Here is a 21,067-nt window from a genome sequence, read left to right on the forward strand (position 1 = left end):
CTAGAGGGGTGACTTACCTATGCCATAGGCAGTGTGAGGTTGGCATGGCACTCTGAGGGGAGTGCCATGTCGACTTAGTCATTTTCTCCCCATCAGCACACACACGCTGTGAGGCAGTGTGCATGTGCTGAGTGAGGGGTCCCCCGGGTGGCATAAGACATGCTGCAGCCCTTAGAGACCTTCCCTGGCATCAGGACCCATGGTACCAGAGGTACCAGTTACAAGGTACTTACCTGAGTGCCAGGGTTGTACAAATTGTGGAGACAAAGGTACAGCTTAGGGAAAGAACAATGGTGCTGGGGCCTGGTTAGCAGGGTCCCAGCACACTTTCAAATCATAACTTAGTATCAGAAAAGGCAAAAAGTCAGGGGGTAACTATGCCAAGGAGACATTTCCTTACATGGTTTTACCAGTGCTCACTGAAATGTTGACATTTTGAAATTTGCTTTGCCAATGGTTGTTTGGATGAACTTTGGTTTTTCCAGTGCTTGTTTGGACATCTTCCCAGTGTTCCTAGTAATTTGTGGTTGAGATAGGGTTTATACTTGCTGTGCTTTAGCAAATCGCAGTTGAATTGTGATGTTTATGAGAAATGGGGAGTTTGTGTACTCCAGTGTAGTTTGTTAGGGAGTGTGCGTACTCCAAAGAGTGGATGTAGGGAAGTTGTTGTACTTCAAATGGGTGTGGTGCTTTGTGCTCAAAATTTGTCCCTGTGGTCTGAGACTCCAGAGTACTGAGTAGTGATCAAGTCTCTCATAGACACTTGGTTATTGTTGTAACTTGTCTGTTTAGTTGGTCAGTCAGGCATGGTTGACTAACAGTATTTCTAGAGTATGTGTTAAAGGAGTGTTAGTTTGACAGATATTGGTGATTCCTGAATGCTCAAGGAAGCTCAAGTATTGGTCAAGGGTGAAAGTTGTTGGTTGAATTTTACTTGCGAATCTGAGAAAGGAAAGATCGAATGTGCAGTTGTCAGAGCAAAAAGCCGCAATTGAAATATTTGTGAAGCTTCCAAAGTGATTGTGTTCCCTACCTGTAGTAAGCAGAAAAATTGGTGTGTTGATTTTTCTTTGGTGCTCGCAATATTTTGTATTTGGGTGAGTCCGCAAGACTTTGTCAGCTGCTGTGTGTGTGAGTGTGACATCACTAGGTCCGTGCTGGGTAGGTTGGTTGGTGAAAGGGAGCTACGAAAGGACTGGTGGACAACCGCGAAGGGTTATTGGTTGAGAGAGGCAAGCAAAAAGGATTTTGGGATTGAATTACTTCCTGTTTTGAATTTAAATTGTAGTTTTAAGCCTGATTAAAGTAAAAATTACATTTTTCAAAGCGTTAAAGAGTGTGCTTAAGGGAGATGCTTTATTTCCAGTTACATTAGGAGAAATTGCCCTACCAGAAGGTACACCTGCATACATTGTGGGGCAATTTATACTCCGTTTGCGCCGGAATTGCGTCGTTTTTTTTACGCAATTCCGACGCAAAACTAACTCCATATTTATACTTTCGCGTTAGACGCGTCTAGCGCCAAAGTCCCTGGAGTTAGCGTAATTTTTTAGCGTGGACACCTACTTTGCGTTAATTATATGCAAGGTAGGCGTTCCCGTCTAAAAAATCGACTCCGAGGCATGTGCGTCGGATTTATACTCCCGGGCAAAATTCACGCCCGGGAGTGGGCGGGTCAAAAAAAATGACGTACGGCCGCTTTTGCGTAGTTTTTTTGCGCCTGCAAAAGGCAGGCGTTAAGGGACCTGTGGGCTCTGAAGGAGCCCAGAGGTGCCCTCCCATGCCCCCAGGGACACCCCCTGTCACCCTTGCCCACCCCAGGAGGACACCCAAGGCTGGAGGGACCCATCTTAGGGACATTAAGTTAAGTTCAGGTAAGTGTTTTTTTTTTGTTTTTTTTGTGGCATAGGGGGGCCTGATTGTGCCCCCCTACATGCCACTATGCCCAATGACCATGCCCAGGGGACAGAAGTCCCCTGGGCATGGCCATTGGGCAAGGGGGCATGACTCCTGTCTTTGCTAAGACAGGAGTCATTTCTATGGGGGTTGGGAGTGAAAAAAAATGGCGCAAATCGGGTTGAGGCGAAAAAATTGCCTCAACCTGACTTGCCCCATTTCTTGACGCCCAAGCCCCATATCCTCCTACGCACACCAGACGGCGCCGGCGGCTAACGCCGGCTAACGTCATTCAATAAATACGGCGCCCGCATGGCGCTTCAGAATGGCGTTAGCCGGTGCTAATTTTTTTTACGCAAAACTGCGTTAGCGCAGTTTTGCGTCAAAAAGTATAAATATGGGCCTGTATTTGAAGAGAAGGCTACCGCAGCATTTATTTGGTTGGAACAATGGTGCAAAAGTACATAGAAGGAAGGGAGCTTAGCATTTCCTGCCTAAGAAACTTGTAATATGAGAATTATAGAAAATTTGAGAAGAGTGCTGTATGAATCAAAACCTCCACCTACACTAGCACAATTTGAAGCTTTAGCCATTTGGGAGTTAGTGTCCAGACAATTAAAATTTGGGAGGAGAATGAGAAAAGTTGAGGAGACATTATTAGAGGCAAGGTGGGTACAATGAGCAGAATTTTTTGAGAACTCAAACTTTAGAGGGTATTAAAATGTTTCCTACAATTAGACAAGAGAAAGAGAGCAGTATCAGACAAAAGACAAAGAAAAAGAAAAAGGACTCTTCTGAAAAAGATGAGTCGAAGTCAGATGAGGCTAGGATATCATTGACTTATGATGATGACTCAGATGGTGGATTTATAATGCAATTACTGAGAAGTCGTCCTCCACCATATGCAGCACAAGAGACAAGTTCAGGTACTAGGCCTGGTCTGAGAGCTCCAATACCAGTTGTAGTGATGTAAAGTCAAGTACAGGTTGCAACTAACATTCCTACTATTACTGTAACTCAGACACCTATGACTCAGGTTGAGCTATCTGTAGTCTATCCTACAATTCCTGTTTGAAGTACTGAACCAAGCATGACAGTACCAGTGGTGCCATCATCACAGATATCGCAGACTAACCAGAAACCAGTGATGGTTCAGATGGAGTCTACACCTAGTACAATGGCTCCAGTGCAAGTTCAGACAATGCCGAGGTATACACCTCTAACATTATCAAAGTCAAATTATTTAATGCTATCAGGTCCGAATACTGGAGTAATTTACTTGAGAAATTAGAAAGTTTAATCAAGTCCAGAAGCGTTAACAGTACCTGTTACTATTGGTCCTATTGTGCCTTTGTTTGCCCAAGAAAATAATGAGAGTGATGTACAGAATATTTTTACTTTGAAAACAGAAATGGAGAGATTCAATGTTACTGCAGGAGTCATGTCTCCAATGAATCAGACTATTGACAAGACAGGCCACTAATTGACTCAAATTATCCTAGGACTTCACAGAATGTGGTAAAGTCAGATTTGAATTCAAATTTGTTTTTGATGACTCCTGAGACTCCATGTATTACTCCACATAGTATGCCCAGTGTAAATAATAATATCTCCTTACAAGGTTCTACAGCTCAGCAGTTAACAGACTGGTTAGAAAACATGAGTGGAGCAAAACCAAATGCTGAAGGGGGAAATTCACTGAATTTGGCAAGACTTAATTTAGAATTAAAGGAAATGACGGAGGTAGAACTTGAGTTAAATAGAATTGACTCATATAATGAAGATGAGTTACGTTTCATGAGTAAAAATGTTACGGACAAAGCAGGAGTGGTACACCAAAATTAGCAGAACTTGCTGAGAAATACAAGATAGAAATAGAGAAATCAAAGTCACTGAAAAGAAGTTACAGATTAGAATTTGATTAAAAAAGATATTGAGTACATGAGATACCTCAAGCTCCAATGGTACAGCAGCAGATGTTGCTTCCACAGGAACACACAGGTCAAAAGTCAAATCTAAGTAATCAGACAGTACAAAAATTTACACTTCACAGTGAGGATGAATCGAAAGATGAAGTGATGAGTGAGAGTTCGGATGAAGCAGAATGTGTGTTAGCAGCTAAATTAGAAGTGGATCAAAAGGGTCCTTATATAAATGGAAAAGTAATGGGTCATCAGGTTTCATTCCTAGTTGATACAGGAGCTACACGCTCTACAGTAAGAACTTCGGAAGTTCCTAATGTGCCACCTTCTGGGAAAATATAGCAGATTGTGGATGTTGCAAATCAGTTCCTGACAAACCCGATTACTAAACCGGTTCCTGTTAAAATTGGCAATTTTGAAGGTTTGCACAAATTTGTAGTCTGTGACTTTAGTCCAGTTTCCTTACTGGGAAGAAATTTGTTGTGCAAACAAAATATTCAATTATGTGTACAAATGACAGAATTGTTATTCAGGTGAATAGTGATTATGATGATGATTCATCTATGCCAATTGAATGTGATTCAGTTGATGAAGAGTTTCCACTGATTAGTTTATATCCTGCATTTACAGTACAAGATTTGCCAACTGATTAACAGGGTACAGTTACATTAAAAGATTAGGATCTTTCTGGAAAAGACATTGGTCTGATCAGAGGAGTTGAACCAGTTAAAGTCACAGTCAAGCCTAAAGCAGTTGTTCCACAAACTCTGCAGTATCATATGGCACCAGATGTAGTTGAAGCAATTACTCCTGTATTTGCAGATTTTGTGAAGCATGGAGTTCTTAAAGAAGTGCTGAGTAGCCCATGTAATTCTCCTATTATAGGTTCATGAAAACCAAGTGGGAAATTTAGAATTGTTCAAGATTTGAGGAAAATTAATGACATAGTGGTCAAATATTGTCCAGTGGTACTAAATAAACAGTGATTTTGTTTCAGATAGCATGTGATGCAGAATGGTCCACCGTGGTAGACCTATCACAAGCATTTTTCTCAGTGCTTCTTCATGAGGATAGTCAGTTTGTTTTCTGTTATACATTTTGCAATCATATGTATTGCTGGTGTAGGATCCCAAAAGGCTTTTCAGAATCTCCGTTAATATTTGGAATAATTGGAAATGCCTTTTCAATCAGCATTATTTCAGTATAATGATGATCTTTTGGTTGCTTCAAAGATGAAAGAAGCATGCAGGCAAGATACTATTGCCATATTGAATAATTTGGGTGAAAATGGACAACATAAAGTATCCCCAGCGAAATTGAAGGATTGTCAGAAATAAGTGAAGTACTTGGGTCACCAAATAGAAAAGGGTGCAAGGAAAGTGTTTAGAGAGAGAGTTACAGTTATTTTACAAATGAATCCTCTAGTTACACAAAGAGATGTCAGGATGTTTTTGGGAATGGTGAGCTACTGTCTCCAATGGAATCCCAATTTTTCTGTTATTTTAAAGGTGTTGCAGAGACTGACCTACGAGGATATTTCCGACACTGTGCCCTTTGATGAAGCTTGCATGAAAGCTTTTACTGAGCTGAAAGAGAGTTTGTGCAGAGCACCAGCTTGGGTAATGCCTGACTATACGAAACCATTTATGTCATGAATGTGATTTTTGTGCCCTTTCAGTTCTTGTACAGGTACATGGTCGTGTAAATCGCCCTGTAGCATATTTTTCTACTACTTTGGGCCCAGTCGCAGCAGCTTTACCTTGCTGTTTGTGGACTGTGGCTGTGGTTGGTTTGTCACTCACTCAACGGAGAGTATTGTGATGAGACATTCTTTAACTGTCCTTGTTCCACATTCTGTTGAGGTTTTGCTCACCTGAACAAATACACGACATTTGACAAATGCAAGGCTCACAAAGTATGAGCTTTTTTTTTATTTAGGCTGTCCAAATGTTACTCTGAAAAGGTGTACAGTGCTTAACCCAGCAACCTTGCTCCCGGTAGGCTGAAAATGAGAAACTGAAAGAAGTTGAACATGACTGTCTGGAGGTTACTAAATTGTGCATGAAAACCACACCTGATATTCAGGATACTCCACTAGAGGAAAATGATCAAATTGTTTTTGCTGATGGTTTCTGTCTAAGGGATAATGTGGGAACATTGAAATCTGGATATGCTGTGTGCACAATTTCTGGTACACTCGAAGTTTCATGACTTAAAAGAGTATTTTCTGCATAAGTGGCTGAATTAGTTGCTCTTACTATAGCATGCTGTAATTCTGCATAGCTTAAAGTTACATTGTTCACAGACAGTCCATATGGATTTAGTATAGTGCATGGCTTAGGGCAGTTGTGGTCACAGAGAGGTTTCATGACCTCTTCTGGCTCGCCAATTAGAAATGGATGTGGAATTCATGATTTGTTGCAAGCCCTACAATTGCCTGAGAAGATTGCTGTGGTTAAATGCAGTGCACACCAAAAATCAAAAGGTTTTGTTACAATGGGAAATGCTGATGCTGATCAAGTGTCAAGATTTTGCACATTAAGCAGAATGTCTTTTAATGAGGAATGGAAAGAACTAAAAGACGATGATGTAAACCCAAGTTACACATTAACAGTGACAGATACATTGGAGAAAATCAGAAGTTCGCAAGAAAATACTTCTGTAGATGAAAAGAAAAGTTAGATAAAATTAAAATGAGACAATGTTGAAATATGGATTTCAAATAAAGGACAAGTGGTTTTGCAAAACTGTTTACTGACACAAATAGCAAGATACTATCATGGTCCAGCACACATTGGCAGAGATGTGATGATTGGAACATTTAAACAATCCTTGTGCAAACCAAAGTTCAGACAGGTTGCTGAAGCAATTTGTCACAGATGTGTCACATGCCAACAAATGAACGTGGGGAAAAGAACAATTGTCAATTTGAGTCATTTCGGAAGAGCAGGAGGTCCATTCAAAAGAATTCAAACAGATTTTATTGAGATGCCTGTGTGTAGCGGTCTGATACACATTTGATGATTGTCTGTATTTTTAGTCAATGGATTGAAGCTTAATCCACACGTAGAAATGATAGTCTCACAGTAGCAAATCTTTTACTTAGGGAGTTAATTCCTCACTTCAGGTTTCCAGCCTCTTTAGAATCAGACAGAGGAAGTCACTTCAATAATGAGGTGACAAAATTACTATGTTCAGCCTTAAACATTTAGCAGGATTAGTAGAGCAAGTGAATGGTACTCTGAAGGCACGACTTGCAAAAATGTGTGCATCTCCAAATCTGAAATGGCGAGATGTGTTGCCTTTGGTTCTGCTGAGCATTAGAAACACACCTGAAAGAAAGACTGGACTCTCTCCCCAAGAAATCCTCATGGGCAGGGCAATGAGATTGACAGCTGTTTCTGCAAATGCACTTGAGAATATAACAGATGATATGGTGCTGGATTCCTGCAAGAGTCTGGCTGACGTGGTTCGCTCTTTCTCCCAGTGTCATGGTGGGAGCTGGTGATTGGGTGGTTGTCAAGAAGCGCATGAGGAAAACCTGTCTGGAGCCTAGGTGGAAGGGCCCCTACCAGGTCGTACTTGTCACAAAGACTACTGTGAAGTGTGCTGGGATTCCGAACTGGATTCATGCCAACCACACTCGGAAAGTGCCATTTCCTTTGAAAGATGAGCAAGAGTTGTTGAGAGCACCAACAACTACTATACAGTTTGAAGGAGAAAGAAAAGAGACTGTGGAGACAAAACAGAGACAGTGAAAAATGGTGAAGATCCAAGTACTCCTCTAAGAGACAAAACAAACACACCTCTGAAAGATGAAATAGAGGAACCTCTGTGTCCTGAAGTTGCTCAAGCATCAGCAAACATAGCAGGACAGTCAAGTCAGAGGAGGACTCTCCCAGGAGCAGACGATTGGGTTGATCAGTTGAAACAAATCATGGTCCCTGAAGCAGCTGAGTTGCATCAAAGTCATATAGATTTGACTCATCTTGAATTAGCTAATGTTGCAGGTATATCAAGTCAAAGTCAAAATCCTGCCGAATCAAGAAGAGTTGTATGTTTTGTGAACAACACTGTCAAAGAAAACTGTGAAAGGAGACAAATAACCCAAACTGCAAACAAATGAAAAGGTTTCAGTGTACTGTGAACCATAAATGAAGAGCCAGACACAACAGCAAGAACAGATACAGATGAAGATCTGACTGAAGGAGAAATAAGTGCAAATTGAAGGTCAAAGAGTAAAAAGAGTTGCAAGTTGAAGATACTGAGGTCCTGAATGAACGTATTTTACAACAGATGAGTGACAATGTGAATTTCTGTCCTTTTGTTTTGATCGTGAATTTCCAACTCAATGTTTTGGAACTTGAAATTGCTTATGAACTGAATTTTGAAACTACATTGCCAACTGAACAAGAGCGACATTACATGCTATAAGTGCTAATTACTTTTCAATAGACTATGATCTACTGAAAGATACTTTTGAAAACTTATTTTGACAAGCTTCTAAACAAATTTTGACAAAGTTCTGGAAAGGTCTGAAAGCTGCTGTAAATGACTGCAATAAAGACTAAAGATTTCGTTTTAATTCTTTTTGGCGGCATAGTTATATATTTTTCTTTTCTTTTCCTTCTACTTTCTGATTCTTTACAGGTCATGGTTAGCAATCACACTTGCGGAAAAAAAACAGAAGTTGGAAATGCATGTGTATTGGTTTGGGAATTTTAAGTGTGTTAGTAAGTTTGTTATTGATTGTGAGTCTGAGTGTTTCTAGCAAAGCTGAAACCAATTACACACCTTCTTCAGAGACTACTACACTTTTGAAGTTAGAAATGTTTAACAGACATGAGAAAAATTTGCACTTAGACAACTCACAAGGGGATATCTCTACTAATGTTTCCATCTCTCCTTGTTGTATGAATATGTTGAGACAATGAATCTGAGAGAATGTTACATTTGTATGCAGATTCCTTCATTAGACCAGGAAGTAATTACTTACCATACATAGCTTGCCATTAACTCATGGAATTAGGTATAGTCTTTTACTATCAAAGCTCTATAACCAAGAGTACATTCAATAGTTCTGCTCTAATTTCGACATACTGTTTTCTTTTGTTCTGATTAATCAACACTTGAGTAATGTAGCTAAAGAGAGAATTATTAATATTTGTGGAGGTTTCTTTGAGCCTACACTAAGATTAGGTACTGCTTCGCACACCGCAATAATCACGCATGTTTGCTTTTGCCAGTTGAAAAATCTTTCTTCTATCAAACTGATGATTGAAGAAAAGGATGGAAGGAGAAAATAGATAAAGGGTTAGTAAAAAGGACACTTAGGAATGATTATGCATTTAGTGAAATTCAAACACAAGGAAAGCTTGCTTTAGATTTTCAACGTGTAGGAAAGCTTTGCATCTATAGACCTCAATCCAGAACAGATACTAAGGTTGTGGGAACGAGTGAGTGCAGACATGTATTTCCTTTTAAGAATACATGAGACTTTATGTCAAATGCACCAGATTCTGCGATTCCTGGGGTATATTACATCTGCGGAAAGAACACTTATTATCGTCGCCCAATGGGATATTATGAGACTTGTTATTTGGGAGTTGTGTATTCCCAAAGATTTACTAGATTGACAATATAGATGACACACTCTACACAAACAAATTGCAAAGACCAAGATCAAAAAGAGCAACATATACTGAAATAATTGGGGATATTTTTGTAACAATTATTCCTTCTGTAGGAGGTGTTCTGAATGCTTTGAAAATTAGAAAGCTGTCTACTATTACAGATAACATGTTGACTGATTATTCTGGAGCCATAATTTTAATGGATACTGGAATGTCTGCGGTCCGTTCCATGGTTCTCCAGAACAGACTTGCATTTGATATACTTTTAGCTAAGGAAGGCAGAGTCTGTCGGATGTTGAAAACAAAATATTGTTCCACATGCATACTTGACAATAGTAAAGGAATTCGAAATTTTATTAAGAACCTGACAGATTCAAATTCAGACTTAACAAAACTGAAAGAACCAGGGGTGTGGGAAAATATTGGCAAAGGTGTTATTAAAGTGAATCTTGGTCAGGGTATGGTGGGAAACATATTTAAACCATAATAAATTGTGGTTATATGTGTCATCTGTATAATCGTATTTTACAAGCTGTAGATACTGCTAAAAAGGCAAAGGGTGAACAATGAACAGAGGAGGAAAGAAATTAACTTAGAAACAAATTGAGAATCAGATACTTTCCTGATTTGAGAAAAACTGAAAACTGGAGAAAACCAAGAAACAAAAGATATTCTAAACAAACTAAACTTTAAACTGACTCACAAGTATTAATACAAGTATTAATAAGTGCATTTTGTGATAACACATATAGGCACTCATCATGACAATGGCGGTATTGACCGCCTACTGCAGTGGTGACGGCTGCCAAAACGCCGTCCCCGCTGCTACCTGCCGTCCGCCATATTATGACTGTAGCCGGAATTCCTCCAGAAGGCTGGTGGAATTCCGGCTGCGGCCATGGCGGTGGATGGCGGTAAGGTGGTAAGGTGTCAATACCGTAAGCTAGCGCCACACTAGTAGACCGTCGCAGACCGTATCATGACACATGATACGGCCTGGCGGTGTTCTGCTGGCGGGCACCCCGTCCCCTCTCCTGTCAGAGGACCCCCTACAAGCAGGTAAGGCGGGTGCTCCGACAGGGGAGGGGGGTGGGGGGTGTTGTGTTTGGGTGTGTGTGTATGTCTGTGTGAGCGTGTATGCGGTTGTGTGGCATTTGGAATGCTTGTGTGCATGCATGGTTGTGATTGTGCATGTATGTTGTGTTGTGTGAATGCGTGTGTGCTTGTATATATGTAAGTGTGTGTGGATGTGTGTGTGAATGGATGTATGAATGAGTGGGCGAATGTAGGTATGATTGTGTATGCATGTGTCTGATGGTGCGTGTTTGTAGTGGGGGGCAGGAGGGGGAGGGTAGGGAAGAGGAAGAGGGAGGGGGCGGGGCGGGGGAGACCCCTATCAGTGACACAGAAGGGATTCCCTGTCACTGATAGTGCCTACCACCATGGTTTTCGTGGCTGTAAGGAAGCCACGAAAACCATGGCGGTAGGCGGGGTCATAATCCCACGGGTGGGACAGTGACGGCCGCCTGGCTGGAGACTGAAGTCTCCAGCCCGGCGGCTGTTACTACACTGGCAGACGGAGTGGTACATCGGCGGTTTGGCTTGAGCCAAACCGCCAAAGTCATATTTTGGGGAAGAGTACCGCCAGCCTGTTGGCAGTACTTTTCTCCAAAATACCACAGTCCACCAGGGTCATAATGAGGGCCTATAGTTTTCAGAGGAGGGATTGATGGAGTGCAAACATTATTAATAAAATGTGTCACTAAAACATAATGAAATAACATGAATTGAAAGATTAAACTGAAAAATGTTTTGGAAAATATGATCACCCTTGTGTCAGCCACAATGTGGTTTGACATAATAAGGAATAACTGTCTAATGAAAATTTATTTTGTTTATTCATAATTAAATGTACTGAAATATGAATATTAATATGTACTAAAAGGATTAATAGTTTAATTATTATGAAATATTTTATTCTTCATGTTTTAGCATTGATTTTAAAAAAGACCTCACATTTTAGGAATTTTCAAGAGTCAATGTTTTAAATGTGTTAGCTCTGCAAATAATGTTTCTTTAAACCTAGTGTGACTTGTACACTCTGGATGTTGTTTGTTTGTATTCTACTGCGGAAACTGGTGATTGCAGTGAGAGAAGATGAGCCAATCGTGAATGGAGAAAATGAAGAAAAAATACTTCTGAAATGTGGAATAATTGTAATTGGCTCTGACCTAAACCACCCCAGAGACTTAACAATGGCAATCTATCTAGTTGTTTCTGGGGATTTAATACAGCAAAATTGAAGGGATGTCGATTCAGTTACTCTTTTACTCTGCTACTGTAATGAAGTGATGTGTCCTTAGCTTTCTGTCATTGTCAGTTCAGATGCATTAATGCCAAACTTTACTGAACTGCTCCCTATTATGCCATTGCCCATTTAAGATGCTGTTTGCTGATCCATTTAAGAGAGATATAACCAAATGTGCCTTTGTCCTTCTTGCAGATTTTTAAGTTTTCTATTTTTAGAAAACGCAACCTCTATTTTTGGTGCGTGCCATAATCTGATGCTTTTCAAAATATTTTTGTCTTCTTTTCTTTTTGCATGAAGCCCAAACATGCTTATAGAATTAGAGTAACAGTTAAGGATGCCAAAATCTAAATTCAACTATTTCATATAAATTAATTGTAAACAATTTATCTGTGATGATTAAATGTATTCTGAATTTATCATTCATCGGTGACTGTTATTATTCTCCATGGTGGTTCTTAAATGTTTAAAAATAAATATTCTGTCAAGGTTAAGATTCTTTCAAATATTTCGTCAGCCTGTATTGTTTCTGTACTTTTATCATTTGGTCTTGTGTTTGGTTTATGTGATCTTAGCATTGTTTATCAAAAGGACAATAAATGTTTGAACTTTATTAAACTTGTGTGGTGATTCATGGCCACATAGGTCATGGTGCATATAAACTATTGACTCCAAATTGAAATTGATGTTTATTGATTTGAAATTGTTAATGTTGTTTGTTAGTACGTTATCATGTTCCTATCTGAGTCTAAAGATGTGTGTCGACCTCTAAGGGCAATTGATGGTTACCCTACACTTGTCACCTTATAAATAACTTATCAAAAGAAATATAATGCTGGACACGCCCACAGCCTTGACCAGTTTAGAACATGTAAACAAGAGCTAACTGTGCATTCTCCATTCATTTACCTCTCTCTCTCACCTTTCTTTCTCCCCACCTAGCTGTCCCCTATGTTTTCTTCTGTCCCTACACTCTGCTTTTCTCTTTCTCTTTGTCTCCTTTCTAACCTTCTGTCTATTCTCTTTCTCTGTGCACCGTTCTCATCCTTTCTCTATTTGTTTCTCTTGTCTATCTCTCTCCCTACCTTTTCCTTCTGCCGGGTTCCCTTTTCCACCGTTGTCTCTCTTGACTAGTTTCCGCTTAGATGCACTTACCTCTGTTGTAGATGGAGTAGAGCTTTGTGCTTTTGGGTGGTTTGATGCGGTCTTCAGGATAGGCTTCACCAGGAGCCCTTTAAGAGTGAAGAGTGTAAATGTTTGTATGTACGAGAATAGGCACTTTATTCCAGTGGTTGTGTTGCTCTTAGAATGATCGCACGACGCTGCTTTTGATTGTGCAGCAGTGATCACACTGTGATTTATGTGAGTATTGGGAAGTGTGAAGGGTGGGATTGCAGTTTCAATTGCGGACATTTCCAGACAGAGCTGTTCCTGTTGCATGTCTGATTACTGCTACAGGAGGGCTGCATAACAGCCAGGTGTAAGATCTGACACTTCATTGTGCTTCTATGGTAGGTACTCTAGATTAGAGACAGCCACAATGCTACCTGCCCTGAGAAGCACTCCTTTACACTAGCTCACTAAAACAGACTGTGTTACCCTTTATCTCACCCTGAACATCAGAGGGTAAGGGGAGAATAATTTCTAGCACAAACATTTAAAATACCTCATAGAATGAATGTATATACTAGGTTAACAGATGACTCATTGTCACCAAAAATGCAGTGCTCCACTCTTGAGCTTTAGTTTAGAAAAATATTACAGCCCTGCTTCATTTCAGTTGATGCAGTTGTACTATAATACAAATGAAACAGTGATTTGTAGAAGACAAGCCCAGGGCTGCTCACTATGAGGCTCATTTACAAGAAACTAGAGCATCATGATTGATGTGCTAGATTTCTTCACCACACTGCACCCCCTTAGTGATGCCATGGGAGTGCTGTATTTACAACATAGTGCTGCATGGTGCAAAGTGTCTACAACAGCGTCAGAAATTCTGACGCTGTTGTGGCGCTAAACCATAACATTGCTAGACTAGCGTTAAAATGTTGACGCTAGTCCAGCAATGTCAATGGAGCCCCATAGACAGCAGCATAGCATCACCTTTAACATCTTCCCTGAGCAGGCTTTAAGAAAATGACGCTATGCTGGTGCAGTGAAATCTTGTAGATTTCACTGTGCCATTTCTGCAGGGCCTTTAATGGGGTTACGCCTACTTTGCATGCATTAAAACCTGGTGCAGGTATAATGTGGTGCAAGGCTTTACAAACTGGTGCAATGTCACCATTGTTTGTAAATAGGGCTTGGGGTGGGCTACTGCTTTGCTCTGCCTTAGCATAACAAAATGACGCTAAGGCAGCGCAAAATCCTTGTAAGTGAGGCCCTATGTGCTGGTTTATGGAGTGAGCTAGTAACCATGTTGTTACATGTACCATGGTAAATGGAGGTTTTTTTTCTCACGTGTCTTTTCATTAGTGTATGAACATTGCCTTTTCTGGCACCCTTGTTCCTGACTAAACTTGAATAAATGCACATGCCTCCAAATACAATGAGGGTGAATAGAAACGGTTGTGAGTGGCAGGGTGATAGGTGAATGTTGTGAGACATCAGAGCCCTTGTTTCCTGGCATACAGTGGATTCAATTGCATCCTTGTTGTTCAATTAGATAATATTTTCCCATGGTGAAACCATATGCAGCTCTGCTATTGAAAGCCCAGTAGTCCCCTCAACTCTAAAATCAGCATTTGCAATGCAATGGGTCTCGTGTTTGCTTGAGTAAGAGATGATAACATTGTAAATTCCTAACTGGACTGTTCTTGCCACATAAATAGAAAATAAAAAGTAAAACAGTTGGCCAAAGCTACCAGATTCAAAGCACCACAGCCGCCATGAGCATGAGCACAAAGGAGAGACACTAAAGGAAAAAGAAGTTCTCTCGCAGTCAAACGTACTGGCAAAAGTGGGACTATCCATGTAACAGGGTTGATGTCCAAGGCTGTAACAAAACTGCCCCAATGAGGGAAAAACGCAAAGCATTTACGTATGATAACAAAGGATTTTTGAAAGGCAAGTCCACAAACAAGTGATACTGATGGGGGTGCGGTGGGCGTGGTTAAAAGCCCACAGATAGATTACAACAGGCCAGAGCACTTGCTCACTCGATCTAAACAGCAGGGGAAAAGTGAGGTTGGTGGGCTGGGACATCAGCTATTTCATGGTGATTGTCCTACATCTGCCAACCTTCACATGAGTTGTTACTATGGGGCATATTTATGTGCCCTTTTGTGTCGCTCTTGCACCACGCAACATGGTGCAAGAGTGATGCAACTGAAAAATTAGATTTATGAAGCTATGCAAGGCCACCTTGCATCTCCCTGAGAGGAGTCAAAAATCTTGAGTAATGCAACACACCGCAAATCACTGTACTGTTTATTCTGCACCGGGGAGGCATTTCCATGGGTTTTGCGCATCCATGCATGTTGACGCATTCCAAGATTTACCAGAAGTGGTAGATCTGGGAATGTGCCAAAAACCTATGCCTCCCCAGGTGAAGCATAAAAAAGGAGAAATATCTTTATTTCTACACATGTTTTCCTCTGTCTATCTGTGCAGCATCCTCCAGCTCACATAGAAAAAAGGGAAAAATCCAGAGGGGATTGCTTTTGTGCTGGAAGATGCCCGTTCATGTACAAAACCAACCCTATATGCAACGGAGGCACTCGTTCACCATGGTGCAAGGGTGCCTGTGTTGGCCCCAGGCTGCCAAATGGGGGCCAGCACAAGAGAAAAGGCAGGAATGCACTGTAATGCCTTAAATACAGTGCATTCCTGCCCTTTCCCTGTAACGCAGTATAGTGCAGCAAGGTGGCTTGCTGCGCTGCTTGACAAACTCATAAACATGCCCCCATGTATACTGGCTTAGCTTTTCATCTAACAGACCAGTGCATTTTGGAAGTTGAAGTCTTTTAGCTTCCTTGGACATAAAAGGACCAAAACAATTGATAATAACATAAAAGGACCAAAACAATTAATAATAACAATTTGTAAAACGAATAACTTAGACATGTGCCGAGTTCATGAGGCAATCTGACAACCCAAAATGTGACATATATTAATCTTGGAGGGAGATTGGAAGTCATTGACGACAGTGCTGCTCATCTATTATTATACTAAAGATACCAATAATTGAATACATATGCAGCGCTACATTAAGGTTTTTACTGAAAAGAAGGCAACGAACAGACGAGAAAGCAGAGGAGAAATATAATAACCATGGCCAGAATTGTCAATCACATTACATGTATCAAAGTGGTATAAGGGAAACTGGGTTTGAATAAACCCACTGCCATCACTTTTTTCCACCTTTATTTTTAGATCTTTAGAACATAAAATGAAGGCCAGCATCATCTTGTAGGTGTGACATTTACAAAGAAAGAGGAAAGAAATTAATTATGACATCATGTAAAATTATTTATTTTCTGCTTGTGGTACATCGATATTTTTCATCCTATTGTATCGCAGTGTACGTTTTGCATAGTGCGTGGCTGTTTAAAAGGTTACCTTCCATATTGCTCATCTCAGTTTCCAGCAGCTTTAATCCCACACATGCGCAGAGTAACCTTTCCATTCCATCCTTACTGGCATGCAGACGCTCAGCAATGGTGGCAGAGGGCAGGGGGCTACCGGACTCCTGTAACAGGTCAAAGATGCCCAGTTCGCAGGCAGTGAACATTACCTGAGGAAAAATAACAAATAAATCTTCGAGTGACAGTAACTCTTTAAAAGCTTTTGAATGGATTGATTAGTGGGTAAAGGTCTTGCACCTTCTAAGTTATTCCATTTGTTAATGACTGTTATAGAAAGTGAATTATTAGGTGATGTGGATAGTAATCTTCTTCAGGTGATAAGTGCAATCTTCCTTACAAGATTCAGTTAGGTCTCAATAATTTAAACCTGAGCTTAACCCTTGGTAGATTTAGCACAGAGGAGGCAGGCTTAATTTACCAGAGCAAGACATTTATCAGCAGGAAAACAGTTAAAAAATAGACAACGCAATAAAAATCACTTCCCAATTTATAGAAAAAGTGAACTTTTTAACGAACAAAGAGACACCAAAATGACAAAAACCTGATGTAGGACACCAGAGATATAATTTTTCAAGATTTTAGATATTTCTAGCGCCAAAGTGTATAAAGGTCCAAAAGTGGGTCTGTGTTTCAAACTCAAAAGTTAACCCCTTAACCGATGAGGCTTTTTCACCCAAGTGCTTAACCCTTTTTTGGTTATTTATGGAAGTTTCCGCTTAGGCCTCCATAACTTTTTTCCTTATAAGGTATTGGAGCAGCCTAATTTAGGCTCCATCCTTTTCAAGCATGTTTATACATTTATGCACCCTTATACGACATTATGTTCAACAGATAGTTTAATCAGATTAACATGTGTGACAGATTTAAATGAATTAATAAGTATGTAACCATAGTAATCACTAAGAGTTCAACACAAGTTTAATAAGATGATCAATAGAATTATGCCATTGTGTTAATTTGACATTTACGTTTGCTTGCTTCCATTGATTTACAATGCTGTAACATGCATCCATGGCTTAGCTGAAAAGTTTGCCTCGACATTGCCAGCATGCTGTTTTCTCTTCTTTGCAGGTACACTATCATGTTTCTCATTAGCTAGTGATATTCTTATTGTATGCATTAGATAGCAAAGCCTGGGAGGAGAACGTTGGCAACAATTGTGGGGAACTGATAATGAGAGAATGCCTTCTGTTCATTGTGTACCAGGATGAAGCAACGTTCGGGGTAACTGCATACCTAATTATTTGGACATGGGAATCTTAGGGAGTACATCGACTCCCTTCACGCGAAGCTACCTGATTGGTTGTTAGTTGTGGTAATGAGATATGGATGTTCCAGCAGCTGTTGATGGTATTTGTAAGACTAGTAAGACTGACTATATCCTGAGTTCGAGAGGGAAAAGATATCTCTCTCTGCTGGCCTTCTCTGTGTGCAAGCATCATGCTTAACACCCTTTCATTTTTCCTCAATTTTCTACTGAAGTTTGACCTTATCCTGGTACCTTCTATGTTCCCCTTTAGAAATAACCTTTATATTTGATAATAGCCTATTTTTAGATTAGAAAGGGAAAGTTTAATTATGGCACACCTGATCGCATCAATTAGTTTTCTCTGCATTGTGGCTGTTACAATTTTGTATTCCATCTCGTTACACCTTAGTTTATTAGCACATTTCAGTCTCTAAACTGTACTGTTATATCTTTTGAATTTATTTTTGGTTCCCATATATACTGCTTAATTGATGTTTGAATTAATGTTCTAAAACAAACCTTTACAGCTTATTTCAAATCTGTTATGGTCCTAGAAACCATATAGCTTCGGAGCAACTGTCATAAACATTCACAATTAAACTTTTTTTTCAAATTACCTAGAAAATATCATATGGAAATAAAATAGTATTGACCGCACTCTGTTTCGTGGCTTGGCCTTAGTGGCCAGACTCCGTTAAGGGTACTTAGCCGTAGAGATTGACAAATAAGATTTACATCCCACTCAATGGAACCATAAGTGTAAAATGCGTATAGCAGAAAAATGAGACTGTGGTCTGATTTATCACTTTGGCCCTAATGACCCACCTCCATTGAAGATACTTGGTCACAGCACATACAACAGATTCCCTGGTTTCAGTACACAGGATCCTAACCATGCAGTGAAACTATCTGTACCCCAGTTGTCTACATAACGGGTTAATCCAGTATTTCCTAGGACGACTGTAACCTGGGCAGGAAAAATGTGTGCTAAGGTCTCTTCAGCCTGAATGCGTAACAGGCTCATAATATTAACATCAATGTCTGGGGACCATTTAGAAGAAAAAGCTGAGAGGGGGCAGTACCATATCACACTTTGAGGGACAAACTTCTGGCTCCCAAATCATTCAAAAAATCGAAAAAATAATCAAATTCTCCATGGGGTTTGATTTGCAGTGTAGATCATTCGTATGGGAAAATATAAAGAGTGAAAAATGGGTATGGTATGAAGGAAACCTATGTGTTTCTGAAATGTCGACCAGTACTGAGTTTACAAGCAGTGGCTATTTGTAACTGTCTGTATTTGTGGGTACCCATACCAGCATGTGGATCAGAGGGCATTTTTCAAAATGTATTTTTCCGTACACACTGGCTTACAACTGGAAGGCACAAATGTAGAGGAATGTAATTGATAATAACGAATGTTTTACTCATCTATATTCCCACATATCACCTGATACAAATGGTACCTCACTTGTGGAGGTAGGCCAGGCGCCTGCAAGCGGAAAGGGACCAAATTGCAACATGGAGAGATCACATTTTTCAACTGAAAACCAACCCTTTTTTGCAATGTGGGTAGATGTGGATTTTGGGCCTAGCTCAGCTGGCACTTGCACATTTTTCAAAAATAGACAACTGGGGGAATCCAGGATGGCTGACTTGTGTATCTCTCACCAGGTTTTCTTAACCAGAAGCCCTTGCAAACCTCCAACGTTGACAGAAACACACATTTTCCTCACATTTCTGTGAGGAGAAATTCAGAATCTGCAGGAAGTCACACATTTTCTAACACCCAGCATTTCCAGAAGTCTCCAAATAAAAATGGTACTTCAATTGTGTAGGTAAGCTTAGTACCAGTGACACAAGAAAGGGCCCAAAATACAATATGGACACATTAAATTTTCTATCTGAAAACTGTCCCTTTTTTCAATTTGGGCACCTGTGAATTTTCAGCCATAGCTCTGCCGCAACCTAGGGGAACCTAGCACATCTGCACATTTTTTAAATCTAGACAACCAAACAAATTCAAGGGCAGGCTCTCACCACGTTTTTCTGCCCAGCAGCCCTTGCAAACCAAAACCTTTGTCAAAAACACACATTTCCCCATACAGTTCCGTGAGGAAAACTTCTGGAATCTGTGAGGAGCCGCAAATTTCCTACCACTTAGCATTCCCATAAGTCTCCCGATGAAAATGGTACCTCACATGTGTGCCTAGGCCTAGTGCCTGTGACAGGAAAGGGCCCAAAACACAACATAGAACCATCACATTTTCCCACTAAAAACTGAGTCTTTACTTGTAATGTAGGTAGCTGTGGATTTTGGACTGTACCTTAGCTGGCACCTAATAAAACCTAGCACACCTGTATATTTTTGAAAACTAGACACATAGGGTGCGTTGTCTGGCATGGCTCTCAATAGGTTTTCCTATCTAGAATCCTATGCAAACCTCAAACCGTGAGAAAAACACACATTTCCCTCACATTTTCTGGAAAGAAAACATCTGGAATCTGTGGCAAGCCAAAACTTCCCCACCACTCAGCATTCCTCCAAGTTTCTTGATAAAAATGGTTCCTCACCTGTGTGCGTAGGCCTTGTGCCGTCTGCAGGAAAGGGTCCCAAAACACAAAAGAGCCACATCACATTTTTCCACCTGTGCATTTTTCAAAACTAGATACCCAGAGAATTCCAGGGTCAGGGTGGTATGCTTTGCATGGATTCCGCAAGGCTTTCTTCATCACAGTACCCTGCATATCTCAAACTTTGCCTGAAATCACATATTTTCTTTACATTTATGCGATGAAAACTTCTGGAATCTGCAGGAATCAGCACAATTCTACCATCGAGCGATACCCCACTTGTCCCTATAAAAACACTAGCCTACTTGTGTAATTGGGCCTCGTGCCTGCATCAGGAATGGTTCAAACTAAGGTCAATGGGAGTCCCCTACAAGGGCTACTGTTGGCCCTGGTTTGATCCATTCTTCTGGAAGGCACTAGGCCCAGACACACCAAGTGGGTTATTGTTTTTTATCAAGACAATTGGGGGTATACTGAGTAGTAGGAATTTTCTAGATCCATGTGGATTCTGGAAGTATACGTCACAGAAATGCAAGAAAAATGCATGATTTTAGGCAAAGGTTGACGTTTTCAGGGCATTGTGGGTGAAACATGTTGACCGATCCAGGCAAAGCTCATCATAATGCCCCCCCCCTGTGTCTAATTTCAGAAATGTCTAGGTCTGGTAGGTTTCATCAGGTGGCCTACTGCCCAGGCCCAACAAGTGTGGCCATGCACCATGGCAAGAGGGACGATAATAGGATTTAGCAGCACCCTCCAAGCCCATATGTAAAAACAACACTCTAAAGAAACAAATATCCACTCACTTGCCTTTGGGACAAGACAATGAAGTGAATAGGGGAGCAGTACAACTGTTCAGCTTCAGGGATAAGGGTGGGGCCTGATGTCAGGAGGGACCA

General features: G+C 40.5%; 1 protein-coding gene across 1 annotated transcript in view; it reads right to left on the reverse strand.

Moving 5' to 3' along the window:
- The window catches only part of LOC138249169 (acetylserotonin O-methyltransferase-like), a 640,042-nt gene that overhangs the window by 473,280 nt on the left and 145,695 nt on the right, over positions 1 to 21,067 (reverse strand). Inside the window, exon 2 of the mRNA XM_069203173.1 lies at positions 16,320 to 16,494. Within this exon, the coding sequence (XP_069059274.1) occupies positions 16,320 to 16,494 (175 nt within the window). The remainder of the gene's footprint in view (positions 1 to 16,319; positions 16,495 to 21,067) is intronic.

This window comes from Pleurodeles waltl, chromosome 8, assembly GCF_031143425.1.
Source record: "Pleurodeles waltl isolate 20211129_DDA chromosome 8, aPleWal1.hap1.20221129, whole genome shotgun sequence".
In the NCBI taxonomy this organism is placed as follows: domain Eukaryota; kingdom Metazoa; phylum Chordata; class Amphibia; order Caudata; family Salamandridae; genus Pleurodeles; species Pleurodeles waltl.